Raw genomic sequence first — 21,987 nt, 5'->3', positions numbered from 1 at the left:
ATTTTCTACATAGATGAACATGTCATCTGTGAACAGAGACACCTTATTTCTTCCTTCCCAATCAGTTCCCAAGCTTCTAGTTCCTCACCATTAAGTATGATGTTAGCTGTAGGTTTTGGTAGGTATTCTTTATCAAGTTGAGGACGTTTCTCTGTATTCCTAGTTTATTGAGAGTTTTTATCGTTTTTCAAATGCTTTGTCTGCATCTATGGATGTGGTCATGTGATTTTTCTTCTTTAGCCTGTTGATGAAATGGGTTTACCTTAATTGATTTTAAATATTTAACCAGCCTTGTGTATCTGGGAAAAATACTACTTGGTTGTGATATATAACTCTTTTTATACATTGTTGGACTTGTTTTGCTAATATTTTATTGAGGATTTTGCTTCTACATTGATGAGAGATATTGGTGTGTAGTTTTCTTGGAATGTCTGTCTTATTTTAATATTAGGGTAGTGATGGCCACATAGAATGAAATAGGAACTATTCCACTCTTTTTCTTTTTTCTTTTTTAGAGAGAGAGAAAGAGTGCACATGCATGATGAACCAGGGAGGTGTAGAGGGAGAGGGAGAGAGAGAATCTTAAGCAGACTTCCCCAATAGCATGGAGCCTGACGCCGGGCTCAATCTTAACAACCTGAGACCACGACCTGAGCCGCAATCAAGAGTCAGACACTTAACTGACTGAGCCACCCAGGCACCCTCTCTGTTTCTATCTTGTAAAGGAGATTGTAGAGAAGTAGTATAATTTCTTCCTTAAGTGTTTGGTAGAATTCACCAGTAAACGCATCTAAGCTTGGTGCTTTCTGTTTTGGGAGATTATTAATTATTGACTCAATTTCTTTGACAGATATAGACTTATTTAGATTGGTGTATTTGTTCTTGTGTGTTTGGCAGATTGTGTCTTTGAATAACTTCATGCAGTTATCAAATTTGTGGACAGAGTTATTCATTGTATTCCTCTTATTATTTTAACATCCCTAGGATCTTTTAATATCCCTAGGATATCACTATATCCTCTCTTTGATTTCACATCTTAGTACTTTGTGTCCTCTCTTTTTTTCATAGAAAGCCTAGATAGAGGTTTATTGATTTTTTTTTTTTTCTTGGATCTTTTCAAAGAGTCAGCTTTGGGTTTCATTGACTTTTTTTTTCCTATTGATTTCAATTTTTCAATTTCTTTTGCAATTTCCATTTGATTTCTACTCTAATTTTTATTATTTCTTTTTCTTCTATTCACTTTTGGTTTGTGGCTCTTTTTCCAGTTTCCTAAGGTGGAATCTTAGGTGATTGATTTTAGATCTTTCTTCTTTTCTAACATATGCACTAAATGCTATACATTTTGCTGTATTGCTCTGGCTGCATTGCACAAATATTTGATAAATTGTGTTTTATTTTTCATTTAGTACAAACTATTTTAAATTTCTTTTGAGATTTCTTTTTTCACCCGTGTGTTATTTACAAGTGTGTTGTTTGATCTTCATGTATTTTGGAGTTTTTCAGTTATCTTTCTGTTATTGCTGTATAGTTTAATTCCACTGTGGTCTGAGGGCAGAAATTGTATGACTTCTATTTCCTCTTAATTAATTAAGGTGTGTTTTATGGCCCAGAATGTGGTCCGTCTTGGTGAATGTTCCAGGTGAACTGGAGAAGAATGTATTCTGCTTCTGTCGGATGGAGTAGTCTATAGATGTTAGATCCACTTGACCGATGGTGTTGTTGAGTTCAACTTTTACTGGTTTTTTGCCTGCCGGATCTGTCCATTTCTGGTAGAATAATGTTGAAGTCTCCAGCTATGTAACAGTGGATTCACCTCTTTCTCCTTGGAGTTCTGTCAGTTTTAACATATTTGACATTTTGTTGTTAGGCACATACATATTGAGGATTATTATCTTTTCTTGGAGAATTGACCCTTTTATCATGATGAAAGCCTCTCTTTATCCTTGAGAACTTTTATTAAAGTCTGCTGAGCCTGAAAATAATACAGGCCCACCTGCTTTCTTTTGATTAGTATTAGCATAGTGTATCTTTCTCCAGCCATGTACATTTGACGGGGGTTCACTCTTCAATGCAATTTTCCCCAATTTTTTTATTGTGGCATATAAAATTTACCATTCTAATTATTTTTAAGTGGTATTAAATAAATACAATCATAATATTGTGCAGCCATCTCCACCATCCATCCCCGTAACTCTTTTAATCTTATAAAACTGAAATTCTGTGCCCATTGAACAGTAACTGTATTCCTCCCTTCCTCTTGTCTCTGGCAACCACTATTCTCTGTCTATGATATTGACTATTCTGATATCTGATATATTTATATCTATGTCTGATATTCCTATATATTTAGCTCATGTAAATGATGTCATACAGTATCGGTCTTTTTGTGGCTGGCTTATTTCACTTAACATAATGTCTTAAAGGTTCATCTATATTATAGCATGTGTCAGAATATCCTTCCTTTTTAAGGATAAATAATATTCTATTTTGTGTATATAACACATTTGCTTATCTTTTCATCTGTTGAGGAATACCTGGGTTGTTTCCACATTATAGCTATTGTGAATAATGCTGCTATAAATACAGGTGTACAAACATTTCTTCACAACCCCGCTTTCAATTCTTTTGGGTTTATATCCAGAAGCAGAATTTCTGGGTCATGCGGTAATTCTGTTTTTTAACTTTTTTGCAGAACTGCCACACCCTTCCATAATGGCTGTACTATTTCACATCCTCACCAACTGTGCACAGGGGATCCCCTATCTCTACATCCTCTCCAGCATTTGGGTGTGTGTGTGTGTGTGTGTGTGTGTGTGTGTGTATGTATTATCATAACCTAATGGGTGCAAGGTGGCATTTCATTGTAGTTTTAATTTGCATTTCTGTAATGATCAGTGATGTTGAGCATCTTCTCATGTGTTTATTGGCCATTTGTGTATCTTCTTTGGAAAATGCTGAAGTCCTTTGCCCATTTTTGAACTGGCTGTTTGTGGTTTGTTGTTGTTTTGCTTTAGGAGTTCTCTGTGTATTCTGGGTATCAACACCTTATCAGATATATTACTTACAAATATTTTGGCCCATTCTGTGGGTTGCATTTTACTCTGTTGAGAGTGTCTTTTGATGCACAGACTTTGTAATTTTCAGGAAGTTCAATTTATCTGTTTTTTCTTTTGTTGCCTGCCCTTTTGTTGTGATGTCTTATCCAGAAAATTATAGCCAGGTATAGTGTCATAAAGATTTTGCCTTAAGTTTTTTTCTAAGAGTTTTATAGTTTTAAATCTTACATTTAGGTCTTTGATCCACTTTAATTTTTGTCTGTGGTGTTAAATAGGGTTCCAACTTCATTCTTTTGCATGTGGATACCCAGTATTCCCAGTGCCATTTGTTGAAAAAACTGTCTTTTACCCATTTCATGGTCTTGGCACTTTTACAAAAAACTATCTGACCTTGTATGTGAGGTTTTATTTCTGGGCTCTCTATTCCATTTGTCTATATGTCTGTCTATTGCCTGTGCCACACTGTTCTGATTTCTGTAGCTTTGTAGTGAGTTTTGCAGTCAGGAAATAATGAGTCCTCCAGCTCTTCTTTTTCAAGATTGTTTTGGGTTATTTGGGGTCCCTTGAGATTCCATGGGAATTTTAAGAAGAGTTTTTCTAGGGGCGCCTGGGTGGCTCAGTCAGTTAAGCTGCCGACTTCGGCTCAGGTCATGATCTCGCGGTCTGTGAGTTCAAGCCCCGCGTCGGGCTCTGTGCTGACGTCTCAGAACCTGGAGCCTGTTTCAGATTCTGTGTCTCCCTCTCTCTGACCCTCCCCCGTTCATGCTCTGTCTCTCTCTGTCTCAAAAATAAATAAATGTTAAAAAAAAGTTAAAAAAAAATCATTGGGATTTTGATAGGAATTGCGTTGATTCTGTAGATCGCTTTAGGTAGCATCTTGACATCTTTGCAATGTTATGTCCTCCAATCCATGAATGTGGGGTGTGTTTCTATCTAGTTATGTCTTTAATTTCTTTAAACAGTGTTGTGTAGCTTTTATTGTACAAATTTTCACCTCCTTTGTTAATTCCTAGTATTTTATTCTTTTTGATGTTATTGTAAATGGGATTGTTTTTATAACTTCCATTTCAAATTGTTGTTAGTGTATAGAAATGGAACTGTTTTTTGTGTGTTGACTTTGTATCCTTCCTGCTACTTTGCTGAATTCTTTTATTAGCTCAGTTTTTTTGTGGACTCTTTAGGGTTTTCTGCATACAAGATCATACTATTTGCAAATAGATGTAGTGTTACTTCTTCCTTTCTGATTTGAATATCTTCTCTCTCTTTTTTTTTTTTTTTTTTGCATAATCGCTCTGGTTAGAATTTCCAGTACTATATTGAATAGAAGTGGCGCAAATTGGGCATCCTTGTCTTGTTCCTGGTCTTAGAGGAAAAACTTTCTTTCACCACTGAATGTGATGTTTTCTCTGGGTTTTCCATGTATTACTTTTATTATGTTGAGGTAGGTTCTTACTATTCACAGTTTATTGAGTGTTTTTTTTTTTTTTTTTTTTTTTAATTTTTTTTTTTTTGTTTTAACGTTTATTTATTTTTGAGACAGAGAGAGACAGAGCATGAACAGGGGAGGGGCAGAGAGAGAGGGAGACACAGAATCTGAAACAGGCTCCAGGCTCCGAGCTGTCAGCACAGAGCCCGATGTGGGGCTCGAACTCACGGACTGTGAGATCATGACCTGAGCCGAAGTCGGACGCTTAACCGACCGAGCCACCCAGGCGCCCCTTATTGAGTGTTTTTTCATGAAGAAGGGGTACTGGATTTTGTCAGATGCTTCTCCATCAGTTGAGATTATCGTATGTTTTTTTTTTTTTTTCCTTCAGTCAATGTGTAGTATATGATGTTGATTGGTTTTCATATTTTGAACTATCTTCACATTCCAGGAATAAACTACTTGGTTATGGTATGTAGTACTTTTAATATACTACTGAATTTGGTTTGCTAGAATTTTGTTGAGGATTTTGCATCTGTACGTAAAGGATAATGGTCTGTAGTTTTCTTGCAGTGTCTTTTTCTGGCTTTGGTATCGTGGTGATGCTGGTCTCACAGAATGAGTTAGGAAGTGAGTTAGGAAGTCCTCTTCAGTTTTCTGGAAAAGTTTGAGAAGGATTGTAATTTAGCTCTTCTTTGAATTTTTGATAGAATGAAACAGTGAAGCCATGAGGTCCTGGACTTGTATTTGTCCCTGTATTCCTCATTTCTGACCCAGTCTCCTTCCTAGTTACAGTTCTGTTCAGATCATCTATTTTCCTCCTGATTTAGTCTTGCTAGGTTTTGTGTTTCTGGTAATCTATCCATTTCCTCTTGGTTTTCCAGTGTTTTGGCACACTGTAGTTCATAGTAATGTCTTATAAGCCTTTTTATTTCTGCTAAATTGGTAGTAATGTCCTTACTCTTTTCCGATTTTAGTAATTTGAGACTTTGCTGTTTTTTCTTAGTCCATCTAGGTAAAAGTTTATCCATTTTGTTTATCTCTTTGAAAAACCGGCTTTTATTTTCATTTTATCTGTTGTTTTTCTATTTTGTTTATTTCTGTTCTGATTTTATTATTTCTTTCAGCTGGGTTTTGGTTTAATTTCTTCTTTTCCTGGTACCTTAAGTTTTAAAGTCGGGTTTTTGGAAGTTTTTGATTTGAGATCTGTCTTGTGTTTCAGTGTAAACATTGCAGCTGTGACAGTGATTGCTTTCAATCCTTACTGGCTCCTCGTTATCTTGAGTGTCCTACCTCCCGCCTATAGAGGGCCCAGGATGCTCCAGTAGGAAGGAAACAGTCAACTGTCTACATTTAACTTTTAGCCAGGGGGGAAAAAAAAAGTTAAATTAAGCCTATCATTATTGCATGGGTTGACAGGGTGTATATATTATTTATTAATAAATTAATTGGAGGTGCTCAAAAATTTATTGCTAGGGTGAGGGTGCAGTATTTTAGAGACACTCAGCTATAGGACTAAGACCCGGACTCACTCTGTAATGTATCCCTGAACACCTTTGCAGAACTTTATCTTCTTAGAGTCCTACACCGCGTTCTCCTGTCACACTTCTGGGTGTTTGTCATGCCTCCTTGGCTCTGCTTGTGTAATGGTGCCACATTAACAAAGATCCCCTGCTAGATGAAGCACAACCTGACAATACACAATAGAACCATATTGTCTACCCTTATTTAACACTAACTGTACATGATTCCCATGCACCTCTCATAATACCGTATTACAGGATAAGTGTTTGTAAATGTGATTTGTCTCCTTACTAAGGCTTAAGCTCCTTAAGGGCAGGGGGAAGAAAAGAGGACTGATTTAGCTTAATATTCTTGGCAGGGTAGGACAGTTTCAGAAACACAGTAGGAAGTGTAGTTTTTTTATTTGAATTAATAAGTTAATACACTGGGTTTTCCTGTCATATCAGTTTACCCCACAAAATAAAAACAAAACAAGATACAGAGTAGGCAACATGTATAATATTTGTTGTAAACTCTCAGAGTAAACATGTTAAGAGTTCTCACATATCTGTTTCATGTCACCTAATACTGATCTCTTTGGCTTGAACAGAAATGCGCTGGTCTGGGATCCGTGTCGTTCAAGGACGTGACTGTGGACTTTACCCAGGATGAGTGGCTACAACTGACAGGCACACAGAGGACGCTGTACCGGGACGTGATGCTGGAGAACTACAGCCACCTGGTCTCAGTGGGTGAGGGGTGTTCCCTGTGTAATGTCTCATAGCATGCGTTTCTTTTCTTCGTTCTTAGCTGCCAGAGTTTGTGGGCCCTTGAAGGAGTGTTTAGTGATAATGTGTGTACATCTCATGGGTCAAAGATGTTCGCATTGGGCATAGAAAGGATGTGTTCCTGCCTCCCTAATGAAAGGTTCAAATGGGCACCTTTATCATGTGGCTCCTGAAGCTGCACCTTCCTCGTCCTCCATGGGCTCTGATACCCAAGCAGCCCGTGAGGAGTTTTACCCTGTATCCCACTCACAGGGTGTCGCCTCACCAAACCGGAGGTGATCTTCAAGTTGGAGCAAGGAGAAGAGCTGTGGCCATCAAGGGGAGAATCCCCAGATCAGGGTGATCAAGGTGAGTTAGTCATTATGGAGACTGAAGCCCACAGAAATCAGGTCCCGGATGGGCTGGTTCTGAGGTTGGTGTGTGTCTCAGTAGTTCTATTTTGGGCCCTGAGGCCTTCGGAAGTAGCTGAACAGTGAGCTAGCAGACCTCCAATCACCCAAATCGCCCTACTTCATCACTTGTAAATACCAGTGCTGTCCTTTTCTGCCTGACACCCAGTATTGAACCCTTGCTTGCGTCATCTTAGCATCTTCTGTTTCTTTCTCTAGGGTGCATCTTCCTCCATTTTCATGGTGTATTTTCTTTTTATGTTCCCCCCCTACGTGTGCATTCATTCATTCATTCATTCTGCTGCAGATATTTCTACTATGTGCCACTCATGTTCTTGGTGTTGGAGATAAGCCAGTAAATGTAACAATCTTCCTGAGCTCTTGGAGCTTACAAGCTAGCAGGAGAAGATAGATATAACTAAAAAATTTACTTATCAAGTGGTGACAAGACCCATGAAGACAATTAAAGCAGGCTAAAAGCAGATGGAGTGGGGTGTGCTCTCTGACACCCCACCTGGGCACCTGGGTGGCTCAGCTCAGGTCATGATCTCATGGTTTGTGAGTTTGAGCCCCATGTCAGGCTCTGTGCTGACAGCTTGGAGCCTGGAGCTACTTCAGATTCTGTGTCTCCCTCTCTGCCCCTCCCCTATTCACACTCTATCTCTCTCTCTCTCAAAAATAAATAAACATTAAAAAAATAAAAATTAAAAAAAAAAAGGTGGTCAGAGAATACCTTTTTGATGAGGTCCACCTTAGAGCAGATAATTGAATGTTATGTGGATTCTAGGGGTTCCAGGCACAGTGAATACCTGGGCCGTGCTCTTGTGGCAGGTGTTTGTTGGAAGTACTCTGGGGGCCACTGTGGCTGCAAGGATGCATTTGAGAGGAACACTGGTAGGGGATGACTTCAGAGAGTCAGCCAGAGCCCAGATGATGTTTTACAGGGCATGATAAGGGCTTTGACTCTATTTTTGGTGAAATGGGCAGCTGTTAACAGATTTCTGCAAAAGACTATTTTAGAAGAATTTCTGTGGCCACTACTGTCCAAGAAGATCAGAGATGGGTGCGAGTGTGGTGATTAAAAGTAGAAACAGAGACTGTATGCAGGGCTGGCCCCACGAGCACGCTGCCAGAATCGCCTGCCAATATGGCACATTTGAATTTATTGCTCACCCTGACAGTTTCAGTAGTGCCTTGTAGGTGGGTGAACAAAATCAGGTTATTTGTGGGATTTGAGGGTATGGTTTCAGACAGGATCTTGATAACCATTGGGTAAGGACACTAGTGTAATAGTTCAGGATGTGTGAACACAACAACGATTGAAGAGTCCTGGAGAAAAAGTTTATTATTTATTGGAAAGTTAAGCAGTTTATTTGAAAGCTTTCTGGGAAAGGGTGTTTAGGTGGTCAGTCAGCTGAGCATCTAACTCTTGATTTAGGCTCAAGTCACAATCATTGTGGGTTGTGGGATCGAGCCCTGCACCGAGTGTGGAGCCAGCTTCAGATTCTCTCCCTCCCTCTGCCCGTCTTCCCTGCTAGCACTCTCTCTCTAAAATAATAATTTGAAAAATTAAAAAAAAAAGGGTTTTGGGGAAGCTTCTGAACTGAACATTAAAATTACTTGCAATCTGTAGCTTCCTGGGCAGGAGTTTCCTGCAGGAGTAAAGTCCTGTCACAAAGACAGCAGAGCACTAGTCAGGTTAGCCTAGATGGTGAGCTGTGTGGGCTGTTGGGTTTCAGTGGGGGAGACATGCTTGCATTGCTTCAGATGAGAAGTGATGGCGGCTTAGCATAAGGAGCTGGTGCACATGGGGAGGTGGGGCTGCGTGTTTAGAGAGGAGGATTGGCTGCTGAGTCAGATGTGGCATGTGATGGGAGGCAAGCGTTCCATCTGAGCAACATGATGGTGGTGGGAGGTGTTACTGCGCTGGGGGGTTGGGGAGGATCGGTTTGGGGACGTTTATAATTTAACATCGAATAATTCTAAGATCTGAAGTCCTTTATGTTTTCATTGTATTCTCATAGGCAGGCCCTGCTTCCAGGCTTGATTCCCAGTTCAACAAATCAGTGCTCAGAAGCAATCTCCTGCTGTATTACATTTTACTGTTTCTTGTTTCCTTTCCTTTCCTTTCCTTCTTCCCTTCCTTCCTTTGAGAGAGAGAGAGAGAGAGAGAGAGAGAGAGAGAGAGAGAGAGAGAGAAAGAGCGAGCTGGGGAGGGGCAGAGGGAGAATCCCAAGCACACTTTGCACTGTCAGCACAGAGCCTGACATGGGGCTCAGTCTCACAAACCGTGAGATCATGACCTGAGCCGAAGTTGGACGCTTAACTGAGCCACCCAGGCACTCCTACCATTTCTTGATTGAAGTTCATTTTCTAGTAGGTTCTTTAAGAATTCATGAAAACAGTATTTACCTGCATTCTTGCATGTTCAGACTCACTGGCGTTACTTCACCTGAGTACCATTTTGTCTACATATGAAACTATTGGGATTTACTTTTAGTCTTGAAGGATTTGTCATTCTTTCTCCATTGCTTTTAGCACTAAATGCTATTATGGTTGTCTTAGATCAGCTTGATTTTTTTTTTTTTCTCACAAATGACTTATTCAAGTTCTGGGGGTGTGATGCACAGCACGGGGACTAAGACGGTAAGAACAGTGGAAAGTTGTTGAGAGTAGATGTTGACCATTCTCACCACACGCACAATCTACTTGTGTTACCTACGTAAGGTGATGGATGTGTTAATTATCTTGATCTTGGTAATCATAGGAAATGTGTTAACATCTTTAAAGTGGACTTAATTTTTCTTATTTATGACCTTATAGACAGAAGCCAGGAAAACCAAGATAAATGTTTGTGGCGAGTTTCACTCATTAACAAAAAATCTCTGACTAAGAAGAGAGATAATGTTTGCAGAAAAACACCCTGTGAGTATGACTCATGTAGAAAGAGTTTGAAAAATGTTTCAGAATCCATTATTAGTGATAAAAGTCATTCAAGTAAGAACTCTGATGAAATTACTGCCTGTGAGAAATTTCTTTTTGATAATAATCAAGAAAATATTCCTACTGGGAAGAAATCTGATGCACATAGCCAAGACGGGAAATCCCTCAGTCAGACTCAGGACCTTACTGAGCAACACAAAATTCAAACTTTGGGACTACTTTTTGAAGATGATGAATGTGGAGAAACCTTCCTTAATAAGTCAGCCATCATTCCACCTACAAGGGCTCAAACAGAAGAGAAATCCCCTGATTGTACAGAACATGGGGGAAATATCAGTGATGAGTCAGCCCGCCAAGTCCTTCAGGAAACTCACACAAGGAAGAGTCACACTGAGGTCAAAGAGTGTGAGAAGTCAGCCCTCTCAAAACATCAGAAAGTTAACGTGGAGGAGAAAACCCAAGAATCTAATGAAAATGAGAATAACTTTAGCAAGAAGTCCCATCTCACTCAACCTCCTGCAACTCACACGGGAGAGAAAACCTTTGAATGTAGTCACTGTGGGAAGTGTTTTTACCAGGAGTCTCACCTGGTGCTGACTCAGCACCAGAAGATACACACAGGAGAGAAACCATGTGAAAGTAATAAATGTGGGAAAACTTTTCAGAAATCACAACCCACAGACCCTCCGGGATCTCACCCAGGAGAGAAGCCTAGTGAGTGTGACACAGCCCCCGTTCAGTTGGCCCCTCCTGGTCAGCAGAGGACACAGTCAGAAAGGAGGCTGTATGTGTGCAGTGAGTGCAACAAGTCTTTTCGTCATAACTCCGCCCTCAAAGTCCATCAGAGGATTCACACAGGAGAGAAGCCGTATCAGTGTACTGAGTGTGGGAAATCCTTCTACGCAAAATCAAACTTCAGTCATCATCAGAGGACTCACACGGGGGAGAAACCCTATGAGTGTAAGGAATGTGGGAAATCCTTCTGTGTGAAATCGAACTTAACTAAACATCAGAAAACACACACGGGGGAGAAACCTTTCAAATGCAATGAGTGTGGGAAAACTTTCTTACAGAAGTCACAGTTTGCTGACCATCAGAGGACACACACAGGGGAGAGACCCTATGGATGTAATGAATGTGGGAAATCCTTCTACTATAAGTCAGCCCTGCACGTACACCAGGGGAAGCATACAGAAGAGAAACCCTATAAATGTGCAGATTGTGGGAAGTCCTTCTGCTATAAATCAGCCCTGATTATCCATCAAGTATCTCATACAGGGAAGAAACCCTATGAGTGTAAGGAATGTGGGAAAACCTTCTGTGTGAAATCAAACCTCACTAAACATCAGAAAATTCACACCGGTTTGAAACCTTATGAATGTAACGAGTGTGGCAAAGCCTTCTCCATGAATTCCATCCTAATAGTACATCAAAGAACCCACACGGGGGAGAAACCCTATGGATGCAATGAATGCGAGAAGTCCTTCTATAAAAAATCAGCCCTCACTAAACATCAGAAAACGCACACAGGGGAGAAACCACATGAGTGTGACAAATGTGGGAAGGCCTTCCATATGAAGTCAACCCTCATCATACACCAGAGAACTCACACTGGAGAGAAGCCCTTTAAGTGTAATGAATGTGAGAAGTCATTCTATGTGAAGTCACTTCTTAATATTCATCAGAGAAATCACACGGGAAAGAAACCCCACGTATGTAGTGAATGTGGGAAAGCCTTTTCCATGAAGTCCAATCTCATCGATCATCAGAGGACACATTCGGAAGACAAACCCTATGAATGTAACGAATGTCAGAAGACCTTTCGCCATAAGTCAACTTTAACTGTACACCAGAGGACTCACACGGGGGAGAAACCCTATAAATGTAATGAATGTGGGAAATCCTTCTATATGAAGTCAGCCCTCAGTCAACACCAGAGAATACACACGGGGGAGAAACCTTATGAATGTAAGGAATGTGGGAAAACCTTCTTCCAGAAGTCCCACCTCACTAAACATCAGCGAACACACACAGGGGAGAAACCCTATGAGTGTAAGGAATGTAAAAAAACCTTCTTCCAGAAGTCACACCTCATTGAACACCAGAGAACACACACTGGGGAGAAGCCCCACGAATGTGACAAATGTGGGAAATCTTTCTGTTATAAGTCAGCCTTAACCATACATCAGAGAACTCACACAGAAGAGAAACCTTATAAATGCAATGAATGTGAGAAATCTTTCTGTATGAAATCACACCTCACTGTCCATCAGAGAACTCACACAGGGAAGAACCCCTTTGAATGTAAGGAATGTGGGAAAACTTTTTATGTGAAGTCAAACCTCATTAATCATGAGAGAACTCACACGGGGGAAAAGCCCTATGAGTGTAAGCGATGTGGGAAGTCCTTCTGTATGAAGTCGACGCTCACGGTTCACCAGCGCACACACACGGGGGAGAAGCCCTATGAATGTAGCAAATGTGGGAAGTCCTTCTGCAAGAAATCGACTCTCACAAAGCATCAGGTAATTCACACAAGAGAGATACCCTAAGATGCAGCAGATATGGAAAACCCTCCTGAGCGAAGTCAAATTTTGTCACGAGACAAAAGAACCAAGAGAACCCAGGAGAAACCTTATGACTGTAATAATGTGGAGACCCCCTCCTGTGGAAATTCAGTCTTTAATTGGCATCAGAAGACAAGGGGGCGGGGGTTTGTGGGCTCTCTCTGGAATGAATGTCGGGGGGGTATCCATGTCATACAGTACTAAATATCAAAGAACTCATGTGGAGAGACAGCCCTAACAATGTCCCGTATATTAGCATCTACCTATGAATCTAACCTGTGTCTCAGAGAAATCAGTCACGGCGCTAAAATCACGGAGTGCAACAAAAGTATAAAAGCATTTACAGAGTCACAGCTTACTGATCACCAGGTAATTGATGCTGGAGTGGAACTATATAAATGTTTTACATACATGAAAGCGTTCAAAGAAAAAAATCAAACTCTGTGGAAGAAAGGAATTAATATTGAGGGGAATTCTATCAATTTGGAATAGGTGGATACATTGTTTTTTCTAGAGATAATGTAGCACTAGAAGTCATAATTCTGACGTGGTACCAGATTTTGAAGATGCTCATTGTGGGAGTATGAGGCCTTTGGAAAAGCACATGGCAGCAGCTGACAGCATGAGACACTTGAGGTGCCCAAGTAAGGACGGCTTTGTACACACATGATGTATGTTTGGTTTATGTAGCAGATGTTGAAATTGGTGTCGGTAGGAAGTATCTCCCCATGGTTTAGTAATTATCAGGACAGATTTCTCACACTAAATGCCCCCAGTGTGTTTTTGTATTTTTATAGTACAATATGCATTATAAGTGATACGTTTGACAAATTTGAAGTACTATACCCCAACAGACTGTTAAGGAAAGGGAAGTGCACAACACCATATATCACGCTACATTCAGTGTAAGAGTCGGGAAGTAACATGCACACACACACACACACACACACACACACACACACTCGCTTATTTTTGCAAAGGGAAGTACTAGAAGGATAAACCGTAAACTAATAAAATGAATTGGAGGCAAGAGTGAACATGCTAGAGTCAGGGATGGAAGCAACATTTCTTTCGTTACACCTTTTTATGAAATTTTGACTTTTGAATAAATGTAAAATTATTTACATATTCAAAAATAGAAAATAAAAGCATTCTGAAATTGAAAACAGAAATCATCTTTATATCGAATTGGTAACCGCACAGAGAAAATAATTTTTACATGAAACTTGTGAATGCAGAATTATGACTGTATGTTTTCAGTGGGATATGTTTAAGGACAAAGACCTGCAAAAAATTATAAACTTGGCTCATTAATTTTATTAGTAATCCTGGTGTTATTTTGGATCCAGTTTTTGTATATTGTAAGATAAGGCAAAAAGAAACCATTGGAGATACCAGAGCCCAAACCCCCAGTTTAAGAGAAGAGGTGACCATAAAAACAAGAATTTGTGTAAACCTTGCCATAATGAGAAATATGAACTGAAAGTATTGCTCATTATTTTTTAGAAGTTGTATATCTCTTAGCTGTGTCCACTGAGGGTCCAGAAGCCATGGCACCCCCCCACAGATGAGCAGATATGGTGCCAGCATTTCCCACACAAGGAACCAGGACTCCCCGGAGAGACAGCTGGTTCTAGACCTGGGCCCTGAAGTGTCCAGGATGAGAGTGGGACCTCTTGTGTCAGAAAACAAGGAAATACTCAAAGATTAATGGGGAGATGTCAGAGGTCCCAGAAGCTAGCCTGCAGGGTTTCTCCTTGGCCAAATTTGAGGTAATTTGATGATCAAACAGACTGACTATGACTGATGGCAACATTCGAATAAACAAAAAAGTCTGTCCACAGCAATACAGAAAAAGAGAAAGGGGCTTGAGCTCATTTCCACCATTGGAGACAAATCTTGCCCAAACGCCTTACTCTGTAATTAGAAGGAAAGAATTTCCACCCTGCCCTTTTAGTGGGCACAGTTGTGGAAAGGCTGATTATTACAGAAAAGTGTCCCTAATAAATGTAGGAGGAATGATAGAATTTGAAAAATTGCTAATTTGTAACCCCTAGGGCATCTAGGCAAAGATGATCAGTGGATGCCAGGATCATTTGACACAAAGGAAACTGGGAGTTTGTGCAGTGCCAGAGAATCTCCCACAGACATCTTCCTCACTGACCCTGTAAAAGGTAACCTTTACAATGGAATGATTGTTCACCCCCATTCACCAGGGGTGACATTGTGTGCCTCTTGCTGAGATGCAGTGTGAGGTACGTACGTACGTTGCACTGGGGCATAGTCTTGGCAGGATATTTAATATGGTTTTAATCAAGCGCTTAGTCTTTTAGTTTACAGAAAATACAGAAGAGAGGAACAGCTTCAGTGGAGAGATCAATCAGCGAAATCTGTGGGGCATTCACCAAGGCAACTGGCCTGATCTCTAAAAGCCAATGTCATTTTTAAAAAGAGAGAAAGGGTCAGGGGGACTCTTTCAATACAAAGAGACTAACGAGACATAATCAGATGCAGTGCGTGATCCTTGATCGGATCCCCAAAACACCCAACTCAAGAAGACATCCACGTATGTACTTTGGAGGCATTGAGAGGAATTTGAATGTGGAATGGTATTCGGTAATATTACAGAATTAGTTACTCTTCCGAAGTGTGATAATGGTGGTTATGGATGGGAATCTTTCTAGGATGCCATGCGGAACAGAAAGGTAAGCTGTCATGATGTCTGCAGCTTTGAAGTACATAAGTGCAGCTTATGCGTACATAAGTAGATGAAGCAGAAAGTAGCAAGATCTTAGTGTTGAACATAGTGGTTGGGACACGGGTATCCACTCTACTTTTCTTAACAGAGCTCTGAGAAATTTCGTTAAACCTTTTGGAGAAGTACCTCACTACTTATCTATTCTCTCACTCTCTTTTTGGCATTTATAAATAGTGATGCCCATCGTTACTGATCTGCTCTTTAATAAAGAAGGCAAACAATACCTTAAAAGTGTTTGCCTGTCTTGGGTTTAGCTGATTTAATAAAAACGCAGTCATTAAGTGTGCAAAGGCAGGGTGCAGCTCTGTTAACAAAACAGAGTGTTTGTTACAATGAAGACAGGCGTGTGTAGAAAATACCCTTCTCTTTCCTGCTCCTGACAGTATTTGGGGTGCCTACAGATGTACAGCGACAGAGTTCTTGTGTGAGGGACCCAGGGGCCATGTGCATAACAGGACGCCAGAGACAGTGTCCTGTCCTTGTCTCCTTCCTCACTCAGTGTCCACACAGCAGGTCGGCAGCTGCTGAGCCCTTCCTCCTCATGGCAGTGCCTTGGTGTGGCCTGGTTTTCCTCCCTCACCAGAGGCTGTTTGGGGCTGAGAGTCTGACCAAACACTGGCCAACAGGATGTTTAGGGAAGTATTTGGGGTGATTCTTCATTGATGAATCAGGGCAGAATGGCATTGTCCATCTGGATACCTGTTGATTGCGTCTTGTGACTCAGGGCTAGAGGTCAGGGTGGTGAGCTGAGGGAGGGCAGAACCGCAGGCAGGGAGCACACGGATGGTGAATTCACCAGCTCGGAAGCCGCTCTGTACCCGGAAGGTGAAGGTCGTTCACATTCCTTACACCTGTTGGACTTGAGACTTTTCTGTTCCTTGGAGCTATAAAGCATCCTAATAATGTGGAGGTATACTTTTTTTTTTCATTTTTATTATGTAATTCACATATGTTAGATACAGGAATTTGGGAGCAAGAATGATTTCTTTTGAGAAAATGATTCAGTGACTGCCCTGTGCCCTATAAATTTCCATGCAATGATGAAGTACTGTTATTTCTTGTCTGAAAGAAACGGAGCACAGGAAAATTCTTTTTGCAACCCAGTTACATACCAAGTATTCTTTCTCTTTATGTGAAACAACCTTTAAAAAATTGTCATTCGTTGATCTTTTCCATTTTTCTTGACAAGATGTGGCTTGATGTGTCTGATTTTTATTTTCCTAATGAACTGTTAGTTGTCTACGCCACTCATCTTTTTGTCCCTGACTCGAAATACTGTCTTTATCATGGATTAAATGATCATTTGCAGTGGTTTTCCTTTTTGTGTGCTCAGTGCTCTTCCCCACATCCTTTTAGAAAGGGAAGCTGATACCCCAGAGCCAGCACATTCCCTGGCAGGCCAGTCACAGCGCCCGCCCTGTGAGCCCAGTTTAGTTCCTGGGATGGATGCCTAATCTAAGGCCAGCGAGACTCGACGGGGGCTCCTGCTTGGGCTTTGGTAGACATCGCAGGCCAGCGGTTGGCTGGTTTGGATGATGGAGCTGCTAGCCGCTTGGTTATCTTGGGTTTTCTCCTATTTGCAGTCAGTCCTAACTCATAGCTTGTAAGTACTCTGAATCTGGCTTGTTTGATTCTGTCTTACAGACCTCTTTTAGAATTGTGATGAGCTAAACCATGTTTTCATTGCTCTGTCTCTGTAATGTTTTGCCACGTATTGAAAAGCACGTCTCTCTTCATTCTGTTTTTCAAATCTCTCTTGGCTTTTCCCGCATTAGTTCTTAGAGACAGCCTCCCGAGTGGACTTAACCAGGCTCTTCTCCCAAGCCTTTGGGGTTCTGCTGGAGTTTGTGTTTAAATGTAGTCTCAAATAGCTGCCCACCAAGCGTGGCACACTCTTGATCCATCCCCAGCGACCAGAGAGGTAGGATTCATGGTGACAGCTTGTTAATTTCTCGTTCCTGTGAGTAGACCATACTTTGTGTCTTTGCACGTTTTACAATTACTTGATGAAAACTGGACATATTTTTTAATGTTCATTTTTGAGCAGGAGCAGATGGGAGGGTCAGAGAGAGACATAGAATCCCAAGCAGGCTCCAGCACAGAGCCAGACGTGGGGGCTCGAGCCCATGAACCACAAGATCATGACCTGAGCCAAAGTCAGATGCTTAACTGACTGAGCCACCCAGGCACCCCAAAACTGGGCATTTTAAATATAATCAGCAGCTCTGGGAATCAAATTTTCCCCTCACCCCAGAGTTTGTGTTGTTTCTTGTGTGCTCTTTTTATTGACTTTTCCGTATCAGTAGGCATGTATTCCTTGTCATGTGCAGCCACTGTTCTCTGTTCCAGTAACTTAAGAGTTAGGTGTATTTTCTCACTTTGCTTAAAACACCTGGAGCTGAAAAAAGAAAAAAAAAAAACAGAAAAAAAGAGGTGGGGAGAAAGAAAAAGAGGAAAAACAATGTTGTCCCAGTCTTTGCAGACTGGCTCTTTATCAAGCATGCCTTCACTGCTCAGCCAAGCTGGTTCCGGTTCTGCCTCAGCCTTCACTTCGTTTCTGTTGAACCTGCAGGCCCATCCATAGTGAGAGCCTAGCGACTTCTCGACCTTTTCTAAGCCTGTGACCCACCCAGGGCACACGTCATTTCCTGGCATGCATGGAAGCTTCTAGAAGCCCTCATTCCCACACATCTCTCCTTTCTCAACCTCTTCTTTCCCAGGTGTCTCAGTTTGCTGCTCACCTTGACTGTCATTTCTTGCCCCAGCTGGCTACAGCCAGGACTCTTGCCTTTATTTATTTTTATTAAGTTTCTTTATTTTTGAGAGGCAGAGAAAGAGCCAGTGGGGGAAGGGCAGGGAGAGAGGGAGACACAGAATCCGAAGTAGGCTTCAGGCTCTAAGTTGTCAGCACAGAGCCCGATGCAGGGCTCGAACTCACGAACTGTGAGATCATGACCTGAGCTGAAGTCGATGCTCAACCGACTGAGCTACCCAGGCGCCCCTGGACTTGTGCCTTTAAATGCTTTCGGCATGAGCCATCTGGGAGGCTGCCCAGGCCCATGACTGATGTGGGTCCAGGAAACAAGAGGATGCCCCTCGAAACCCTCCTACAGACCTCTGTCCAGCAGGTGAAGCCCACTCTGCAGCTGTTTGAGAACAACCCACTGGCCTGGAATGCAGGCTGTCACCCATTTGGTAGCTGATCTGAGGTGTGGGGGCAGGGGTGGAGGTGGTAGGTGGGCAGGAGAGTCATCTATCTGGCTGCACAGCTGTGCCCCTGCCTCATCAAGCCTCTCCTGATACTTAGAAATTTTGGACCAGGTTCTAGAGTTCTGCAGAAGATGCCAGCTCATTAGTTGTTCCTACTTGGGGGGCAGGGGCGGGGGGGGGGGTGGCATGGGCAGAGCCCCATTTTCCTCCTCTCTGCCATACCTTCTGATCAGTTCCTGAGCACTTCCTGTTTACTAGTACAGATAAATGTTCCGTGGTCTTATTTTTCCTGATCAGCCTTGGAGTAAACTGTTACTCTAAAGTGTGATATTTAGAAATCAAGATGTGAGCACACATTTTTCTAAAGATAGAAATACTGCAGGGGCACCTGGGTGGCTCAGTCGGTTGAGTGGCCGACTTCGGCTCAGGTCACGATCTCGCACTCTGTGAGTTCGAGCCCCGCGTCGGGCTCTGTGCTGACAGCTCAGAGCCTGGAGCCTGTTTCAGATTCTGTGTCTCCCTCTCTCTCTGACCCTCCCCTGTTCATGCTCTGTCTCTCCCTGTCTCAAAGATAAATAAACGTTAAAAAATTAAAAAAAAAAAAATACTGCATATTTTATTCGGAACTTAATATTTTAAAACCACATCTTTTATTAGGATTGCTACTGATTGTGCTAGAACTCTTGTTATATTACAGAGGTTTTGAATGGGCTGCCCTTTATTTTCTTCCTGTGACTTACTCTTAAGTCATTAGCATACCACTAGGTTTGGGAAGAATATATATGTTGCAGTTTAGAAGAAATGACTGTGGTTCATTTTTTTGTTGGCTAATTCTGTATCAGTGTTGGATTAGTTGGTAAGAGAGAAGATGGCGATCTCATGTACAATTCTAAACTACCAGGCAGGCGGTCCAGGGAAATAGGATAGCTCCGGTCCAGGATGTTCTCTAGAGAAAGGGTCCCCTTTATCTTGTTACTTTTCCATCCCCTAAAAAGGAGTCAGCAAGGTACAGTTCATGGGCCACATTTGGCCTGCTGCCTTTTGGTGCATCCTGTAAGCCAAGATTGGGTTTTACATTTGTCAGTTTTTTTTAAAAAATCAAATATTTTATGGCATGTGAAATTCTACAAAATTGAAATTTGTGTCCATACATAAAGGTTTACTGGGACACAGCCAGGCCATCCCCATTGGCTGTGTAGGTGCTGTCACATGTGGAGGCGGGGCTGAGCAGCTGTGAGGGGCTGTACCCACAAAGCCTGAAGTGTTTCCACCCGGCCCTTCCCAGGCCCAGTTGGCCAAGCCCTGTCCTCAGGTATTACCCTTGTCACCATGGTGCTGTCACAGCCCATGGAGGGAGGAGGAGGCAGTGGGGAACAACAGTCCTCTTCGAATATGACTCAGAAGATGACATATCCCCCAGCTCGAATTCCGTGGACCTAAACTTAGTCACCTGGCCACTGCTGGCTGAAGCCGGGGACTCAGCTCTGCAGGGAGGCGCACAGCCGAAACTGGGTACAAGGGGGCACCGTGGTGCACTGAGCAATGCAGCCTCTCCCACAAAATGACCTCTGCAACGCGGTGCAGGTACTCCCAGCTGGGGGCTCCTTCATCCTAGCAAGAACATTTAAAAGTACAGAGTGACAGGGACACCAGCTGCTCAGTAAAGTGTGCAACTCTTGATCTCAGGGTTGTGAGTTCAAGCCCCACGTTGGGCATGGAGTCTACCTAAAAAAAAAAAAAAAGTTAAAGTATGGAGGAACCAACAAATGGAGCAGCCACGACAATTTTATTGGAAGCTGGGTTGGGTTGAAATTGCCAGAAAAGACACAGACATCATTTAGGCACCCGAGCCGTGAAACTCTGGCTAAAACTAAACAGCATAAAACGATGAGGAGTTTTACTTCTCAGGTCCTTTAATTTTTGTTTTAATGTTTCTGGAGGAGTCCTGGGGAACAGTGTTAATCATACCAGTGGGTTCAAAACATTTATATTCAATGTTGGTTTCTGCATGGAGGCCATTCTGTGCCTGACTTTTCTCTTCATTTCAAACTCTGATTCTGTTCCCTTCTCACAGCCATTCATGCTGGTCGGTTTATGACCTTAACCACATTCCATTGTAACGTATATGGGTGTGTGTGTGTGATGTTAACGGATACAAATATTTAGTTGCGGAAATCCCTTTTCATTTTTAAAGTTCATATCCATGTTTTATCAAATGTGTTATGCACGCCACTGCTTGATCAGCGTTTTATTACCTCTTCTGGTGACCCGGACATCTCAAACATCCTGTTGACAGAATTCCCTGTGTACACATCCACGCGTGTACGGAATTTCTTGGGGATGGATAAATGTGTTAGCAGTGCCACTGCATGAGAAGGCACATCCATGAATTTTAAAGATTTTTTATTTTTATTAAATGTTTATTTTGACAGAGAAAGTTCCATAACTTTGTTAGCTGCACAGAGAGTGTGTGTGCAAGCGGGAGAGGGGCAGAGAGAGCGGGAGAGAGAGAATCCCGAGCAGATTCCGTGCTGTCAGTGCAGAGCCCGATGCGGAGCTGGAACTCCTGAACCATGAGATCATGAGCTGAGCTGAAACCAAGAGTCGGATGCTCAACTGACTGAGCTGCCCAAGTGCCCCACACACATGAATTTTAAAAGGTATTTCCAGGTCAGTTTACCCACTCCCACGGTATACAAATATTACCAATCACCATTCACATCCTTACCAGTATTTATTGTACATCACTGTCATTTTTTCCATTCTGATCAGTGTAACTTGTTTTAACTTGTGCATTCTAATGACTGATGACTCCAAGCACCGTCGTATCCCTTCTTGTGGATGTGCTGCCCTTTTCTTGCCACTTTACTGGATCTCATTTGTTCTAGTTACCGGTTAAGACAGTGTTTTGCTTTACAGACCTGAGATTTTCTGGATCTTTCCCTCTGGCATCACAAAAGCCTCTCTTAATTTCATTCTTTTTTTAGTTCTGAGAAACTTTTAATTCATGGGTTTTCTTCCCATCTTGTCTTTTTTGAGAACCCCAGGATATGGGTGTTCTACCATCCTCTCTGTTTTATTTTTCACATTGTACCTCTTTCTTCTTGCGTCGAGGGCGAAATCATTTGCCGTTGTCCTTCAGCCCACTAACTGGCTGTTTGGCTGCATCCACTCTGCAGTTAAACTCATCTAGTGAAGCATTTGCTTCATGCCATTTATTGATGCCCTTTCCCCTTTCCCCCACCTCTTTTGGGGTAACTGTTCCTGCTTCATATAACCAATACACTTTTCTCAAGGGATGTCTAGTAAGACCATTTTGAAATCTGGATTTCTACATCCCACTAGTG

The 21,987-nt window shown here is 41.9% G+C and overlaps 1 protein-coding gene across 4 annotated transcripts in view; it reads left to right on the top strand.

Annotated features, from left to right (window-relative positions):
* Positions 1-21,987, top strand: part of LOC102952526 (zinc finger protein 33B) — a 30,070-nt gene that overhangs the window by 6,630 nt on the left and 1,453 nt on the right. For 2 of the 4 annotated variants that reach the window (XM_042972498.1, XM_042972499.1), the window contains 3 exons: positions 6,596-6,737; positions 7,026-7,121; positions 9,986-13,661. In XM_042972498.1, the coding sequence (XP_042828432.1) occupies positions 6,596-6,737; positions 7,026-7,121; positions 9,986-12,657 (2,910 nt within the window). In that variant the 3' untranslated portion in view covers positions 12,658-13,661. Of the gene's footprint in view, positions 1-6,595; positions 6,738-7,025; positions 7,122-9,985; positions 13,662-14,729; positions 14,847-21,987 lie in introns of those variants that run through there. The other 2 variants (XM_042972500.1, XM_042972501.1) reach the window with 2 other exon arrangements.

This window comes from Panthera tigris, chromosome E3 (assembly GCF_018350195.1).
Source record: "Panthera tigris isolate Pti1 chromosome E3, P.tigris_Pti1_mat1.1, whole genome shotgun sequence".
NCBI lineage: Eukaryota > Metazoa > Chordata > Mammalia > Carnivora > Felidae > Panthera > Panthera tigris.
This window is presented reverse-complemented; position numbering and strand designations above follow the sequence as displayed.